This window comes from Gavialis gangeticus, unplaced genomic scaffold (assembly GCF_001723915.1).
Source record: "Gavialis gangeticus isolate Ggan-Ray unplaced genomic scaffold, GavGan_comp1, whole genome shotgun sequence".
Lineage (NCBI taxonomy): Eukaryota > Metazoa > Chordata > Crocodylia > Gavialidae > Gavialis > Gavialis gangeticus.
The window spans coordinates 24,185,618-24,192,275 of NW_017728992.1; the positions used below are offsets into that span (position 1 = coordinate 24,185,618).

General features: G+C 47.0%; 1 protein-coding gene across 1 annotated transcript in view; it reads right to left on the bottom strand.

Moving 5' to 3' along the window:
* The window catches only part of MYO10 (myosin X), a 242,585-nt gene extending 238,589 nt beyond the window's left edge, over positions 1-3,996 (bottom strand). Inside the window, exons 1-2 of the mRNA XM_019518465.1 lie at positions 3,970-3,996; positions 3,506-3,604 (exon numbers count right to left, since the gene is read on the bottom strand). Coding sequence (XP_019374010.1) covers positions 3,506-3,604; positions 3,970-3,996 — 126 coding nt within the window. The remainder of the gene's footprint in view (positions 1-3,505; positions 3,605-3,969) is intronic.
* Positions 3,997-6,658: the final 2,662 nt, after the last annotated feature.

Here is a 6,658-nt window from a genome sequence, read left to right on the forward strand (position 1 = left end):
ACTTAAATGGTATTAACTAACTATACAGGGTTGCTTTTAGGAAAAATAGTCCTTAGGAACTCGGATAAGCGTTGCAAATATCAGCACTTCTCCCCCCCTTCCCCCAACAAAAACAAAAACAAAAACACCTTAACTGGGTTTTTGCAAAACAAATAGAGGCTATCAGGCATAAAGTAACATCTTAAAAAAAAAGTCAAATGTGCCAACACCACCTCAACCTGCTAAGGTCAATTACAACTTCTGGAACAGCCCTTTAGATGACTGCAACAAAGTAGCAATGCTTACACAGGCTTATTATCCCCTCCTAATTACTGCCAACCTCTGTGAAGGGGCTGTCAAGTCTATATACTGTATAGTCAGTACCCCTGCTGTGATCCGCAATGATCATCTATTAACCCTTAATTCAAACTGAAATTAGATTTTGAACTGTGTGATGTACATCAGTTAACATAGTTTAGAAAGTGCTTAGCACATCTACAAACAGCCCAAGATATCCCAAGACCTGCATCACACAATGTCTGCTCTATCCTTCTCCCACTGAATTGCCACACCAGTCTGGGAAGAAGAGCATGCGAAACAGCGTTCATTATTTTCCTCTCAGAGTCTGTTCTGAAGAAGACATTTCAAACAGATTCCCTCTTCTGTCTCCCCTAACCCATGTGGGCCAATTTTTGTCTTTCAAGGACAGAGCCTTCCCTAGGGGTGTGCAAGGCCCAGAGCATATCAGCCCATGCGGGGCCAGGGGGTGGCCAGTGGCCAGAGCACAGGATAGAGGTTTTGAGTGGCCAGAGCGCAGAGCCAGTAGTGCACAGTGGCCATGGTGGGGCCTGTACAGCACCGTCTGTGCCGCCGGCCCTCCCCCCCACAAACACAGGGCGGGCCCAGGCGGTTGCCTCCATTCCCCCCCTCCCCCACCCCAGACGGCCCTGCTCAAGGAAAACACTGGTTTCAGAGATTCATGGATAGGCTCCCCAAAGAACTCTCCCCTTTCTGTTGCACTGGGATCCTTAAGACCTAGATGGACCCTTTGCCTGTTCAGACCCCCAGTGCAGAAATCAAGTTGCCCATGGTGTATGGGTTGGCTAAGCCCCACACTCAGTGACATTGCTACTCATGAAGATAGTAGGGACCCCAGCGCATGTGTCCTTCTGGCTTCACCATCCTCAAGAAGGAAATTTGAGGAAAGAAGGCAGCTTCTGCCCCAGAGCCAGCTCTGTCCTATTCTACACAAGCTCCTTTACTGCCAAGGGCAGACAGACCCACAACCGTGCCTAGTCTGGGGCATTTCTGCCCATAGTGCCATCTTTACCAATTCTGCCTGGATTCTTCCCTGCCCAGGTAGAGAGTGGAGAACTGAAGGGTTACTATCTGAAATGGACTGGGAGGAGAAACTGCATCATAGCAAAAGAGCCAACTGAGCTCTCAGCAACTTTCTAACAAAATGAGGCAGAAGACAGACTTCTCAAATGACCCTCTGGCTCTTCTCACTCCCTCAAGTTTTCAGGGGGCCTAACTACTGCAAGTACCTCAGAAGAAGCAACACTGAAGGAACAGTTTCCTGAAAAATCAAATGTAGCTAAGGGAAGGATACATTACTGAGTCTGAAGCTGCCAGCTAGCAGGCTGAAGTACACATTAGTAATAGGATCTTTGGTTCTTAACCCAAAGGAACAGTCTCCTCAAAAATCAAATGCAGCCGAGAGAGAGAGAGATACATTACTGAGCCCATTGTTAGTTTAAATGTGAAATAAATTTGGTATTTCCTCATGAAAGCTCTACAGCAGGAAGGTCTGTCTGAGCTGTGAGCCACTGGAGAGCCCCAAAACTGGGAAGAAACTTCAGTGGGTAGGACAAACTTCCCTGCTGCCAGAGACTGAGATCTAGTTCTGTCCCTAAGATGCTAGTTAGGAGCTTAGATGCCCATTAGTAAAATAAATCCATGGTCCTTAGTTTGAGGAAGGATCTAAACTGTACAGCAGTGAGGTTCAGCCTATGGATCTAGAGCAGGGGCAGGCAAAGTTCAGCCTGAGGGCCAGATCCAACCAGCAGTGCACTGCATTTCCCAGCAGCCCCTGCCCACGTGGCTGGGCCGCTTTCCATGGAGACCCCAGCAGGAGCCATGCTGTGATAACCTGGGGCCAGGGTGTCCAGTCCGCCAGCCGGATCGACCATTTTGCCCACCCCGATCTAGAGCTTTTTGCAGCTATCTGAAGTATAGCATCCAGCTCATATAGATCCCTTGGTCTGACTGGATGTTCCTCATTTTGCTGGGTTCCATGAAAGGCCAACACAATTCTGTTCTCCAATTGCTTTCCACATTGCCCAAAATAGACAAGCTGGCCTAAGCAAGTGGAGTGAAGTCTGAGATCGATTCCCACTGCTCCAAGCAACCAAATACACTGCACAGTTGGAATACATTTATAAAATAAGTAGCATTTCTTTTCCTCCTGTATCCCCTAGCAGTAGGAAGAAGAGGAGTATGTTAAAAATCAAGGAATCACAAAACAATAGCAAGATTTTAGAGGTCTGTACTGCAAAATATCAGTCAGGAACCATCACTATGATACATCAGACTCATTCAATTTGTGTGTCACTATTGTGCAATAATCTGGGGGCTTCTTAAGTCTGCCAGGCTGGGCATCACTGACCCATACAGACTCCGGCCATGGCCAGACATGCATTTCTTGTGTTGCAAGCTGGCAGCACTTAGAAGTGCTACAAAAATATAGCTCTGCAAGTGATGTACATACATTCAGAGCCCCCTCCTCTGCTACGGTGACCAAAAAAGCATGTTCTCCAGCTAGGGGGAGTTGATCCTCTGCTACCCTCCCATCAGGAGGAGAGCCTGCCAGTGAGTCCAATCGCTGACAACCTGCCTTCATCTGTTCTGGGGAAAGGGGGAGGAGGAGAGTCCTACTAAGCAGGCTCAGTGGCAGTCATTCCCTGCTTCTGGTGCAGCAAGCAAAGCTGAGGCCCCCAGCCTTGACTGGGCTGCAGCTCTGCTCCCTGGCAGGCTGTCATTGATCCCGTTGCTCTCTCCCCCTCAAGACAAGGTAGAGAGGGGAGCACAGCACTGTGGGAGCAAAATACCCATGTAGCAATATACACAACTGTTCAGACATTACATGTGACACTACACAACACAGTGCAATGGAGACGTTTTTGTTTCATCCAGGAACACTTCTGTAGCACTACCAGCAGGGTGCATGTTTGTATGCCAGCTTCTTGCAGAATTAAAAAGGGCACACACAGTGCTACAAATATGTATGTTCACAGCTTAAGCCTCACAGACCTGACAAGGTTTCTTCATCTTTATCCAGCATACCAACCCACTAGGCAGGTTAAACAGAAAGGACTGCAAAGAAGAGTAACATTTTAACATCCAAATCCCAAAACTTGAATTTTACTCATCAACCACGCTGAATACCATTATCTTTCTTTATAAATGAAAGAGACCTCTATTTTCTGAACACAGTGAGAGAGGAGATTAGAAGTTACTTCCTTACCTGGCCATAATCTGTCCTGAATACAACTACTCCCTCTGCACAGGAGTGTACAGTGCTTGGATAATGTTGACCATTTTCTCGCAACCAGACACGAGATCCCTACAACAAACAAAGAAATTAGTTTAGAATATGGCATGGGGTTGTTACAAACGTACACAAATAGTTGAAAAACATTTTTCTTGGAAACAATTCCCACACATAGGAGCCAAACAAAGGGCAGGTCCAAGGAAAAAAGGAGAAAGAACAAGACCACCTCCCAGTGAATGTTTGATAGCTCCTACACAAAACCAGTAATTGTAGAAAACAAGGACTACAATGCCCCCTTTTTAAGTGCTTTAAGTGCTCCAAAAAAAGCTGGAGCCAGCTCCTCAAGTCACATTTAATCTGTTAACATACATAAAATTACATCAAAGCAGTGTTTAAGTTGATGACACAACATAAGAATCAATCCCAAAGCTGGCAACCTTGCTGAGTTTTTTCATTTTCTGCATCTCTTACTGCCCTTTAATTTATTCTATTTTAATTTTTTTTTTTCAAAATCCTGCCTTATTTTGGGAGCTCAGGTCAAGACTTAGAAGAGCCCAACCAAGAACCTTGGGCAGATCTGACAAATTCAAGATTTTTTTTTTTTCTTTTCTTTTCTTTTTTAAATGTTCAGGGGAGCTGCCGCAGGCTGGTCAGCACCTTCCCCTTCCCTCTCTGCCCGCCCCGCCCCCCAACAGCCCAGAGCCTGTGCACTTTGCTGCTCCTCCCTGCCACCTCCAGCAATATGCAGCCCCAGCCCCAACCCAGGCCTGCCTTGGGCCCATGGAGAGAGGCAAGCTTCTGCAGGCTCAGGTGGAACTGGCTCCTCACTGCTGCACACATTCCCAGGGGGCAGGGGGACCCATGCCCCCCAGATCTGTGGGTTAGGGGTGGGACTTCCAGTCCCAAGAAAGTGGCCAGGGGGCAGGGCAGGGCTACCCATGAGGCACTTGACAGCTCACCAAAGCTCATTAGGCAGCCCTATGCCCTAAATAATTGGCCACCCCTGACCTAGTTTGTCAGATGTTATGTAAGGACCCCAAATGTTCCCTCTACTGGGTTAGTGGGAAAGAAGGTTAGTTGTACAATTACCTCACTTGTACAGCTGGAAGAATTCAGTGAGTAGTAGTTTCACCCCCAAAAAACTTGTTTTGATCATGGCAAAACTATTCATTTGCTGTCACAACTATTTGGCAAATTTGGGTCAAATTTACATTTTTATTTATTCTGGGAAAATAATAATAAAAAAATACCTCCCAATGCTTTGTGAAGAAGCTACCTACTGCTGTGCACATACAAAATTCCCCCTAGAACAGGGGTGGAAAAAGTCCAGCCTGTGGTCCGGATCAGGCCCAAAATAGACTCCATTTCCCAGCAGCCCCCACTTATGTCTCTGCAGCTCTTTTCCATGGAGACCCCAGGAGTGGCAAAGGCATGACAGCACAGGGCTAGGAGCATCCAGACAGTGAACTGTCCCAGCTCTGCCCCAGCTCTGGACTATGCTGTCACCACTGAAAGATTCCAGCTTGGAGCAGCTCCCTGCCAGCGCTGCTAGAGCCAGCCTCCATGAAAACCCTGGCCCCATGCTGTCACAGCACCGCCGCTACTGGGGTGTCCACAGAAACTGGCCGCAGTGACACGAGCAGGGACTACTGGGAAATGGAGTCCAACTGCTGGCCGGATCCACCATCTTGCTCACCCCACCCTAGAACAATGGTCTGAAACAATGCCGATCAAAAAGCAAGCTGAAGTGGATGAAAGTAATCATCCAAAGGAATTCAACACCCAGACTCTAGCCATTTTCCAGGCACATTACAAAAGACCCTACATTTTTAAAACAGTTTAACCAAAATAACTAGAATAAAGGGAGAAGGAGAAAAATGGACAGATTTTACGTGTACATTAAGTTCCTCAGGGGTTTCAAATAGCAGACAAGGGGCTGAAGGATTTCACAAAGCCTTGTGCTCTTCTGGGAGGTACCATATTTACTCCTGCATAATACGTCCCCAAATTTAAACATACACTTTATTTTGAGAAGACCACCAATGAGGGGGGAAAAAAAAAGTCTTCTCAGAGTACGGATAGAGCATCTGAGGTCTAAAATGTTGAAGGGCTGTGCACCAGGCCCGGGGGTCCTGGGGCCGTGCACTGGCCATCATGCCATGTGGCAGACCTAAACGCAGCTAACCCTGAGGCTGGAGCTACATCCTGAGTGCAATCCAGAACATGGCCCCAGACTCAGCACAGTCTCAAATTCAGCACACTAGATCCAACCCAACACATCACTTTGGAGCCAACACAAGGGCTCAGACTTGGCACTCTGGGTCCAGCCACAGGTCAAACCCCACACACCAACCCAGGTCAGCATGCAGTTAAAGAAGGGGCCTCTCTCCATGGGTCCAGGAATTAGGCAATGGGGTGAGGATGGACCAGGGGACTAAACAAAAGCCATGGCAATTAGACACTTCCACTACTCCAGCACCCCCTTCTTTCATCCACCAATTTTCTGAATCCATGGGGTGTCCCTTTTCTTCACACATAATGCACATCCTAATTTTCCACAGCTCGTTTGGAGGGGGAGGGGGGGGGGCCGGGGAGGATGAAGGTTATGTGAAAAAAATAGGGCAGTTAAACCCGATGGCAAAAAGACATTCCAGAAAATGATAACAAGAACAGACAGACTGACCAATACCAGGGATCACTGTTCCAAATAACGGAATGGTAGATCACCATTCCAAATAAAGCACCGAAAAAGAACAAACAGAAAGCAGTCTCAGGGCAAGACTATTAGAGGAATCATCTCTTTGTGTGAAGACCTGATGCCTCCTCCTGATCACAAGACAAAAAGAAACAATTCTACACCACACAGAAATTACATTTTACTCCAATAAGGCCACACACTCCCATGGCTTGCCTATCTGAGTTGAGAAGAATTTTGCAACTCCCCGGTGTCCCATTGAAATCAATGTCAAAATTCCACTGATCCAAATGGAACCAGACCCCCAACCTCTTGCACACAACCTGCAATGTAATGCTGATATCCAACCAAGAATTCTATTGCGAAACATCAGTAGAAGTCTGCTGAAAACTACAGTTATATCAGTTCTCTCAAAAACATCGGTGCACTTT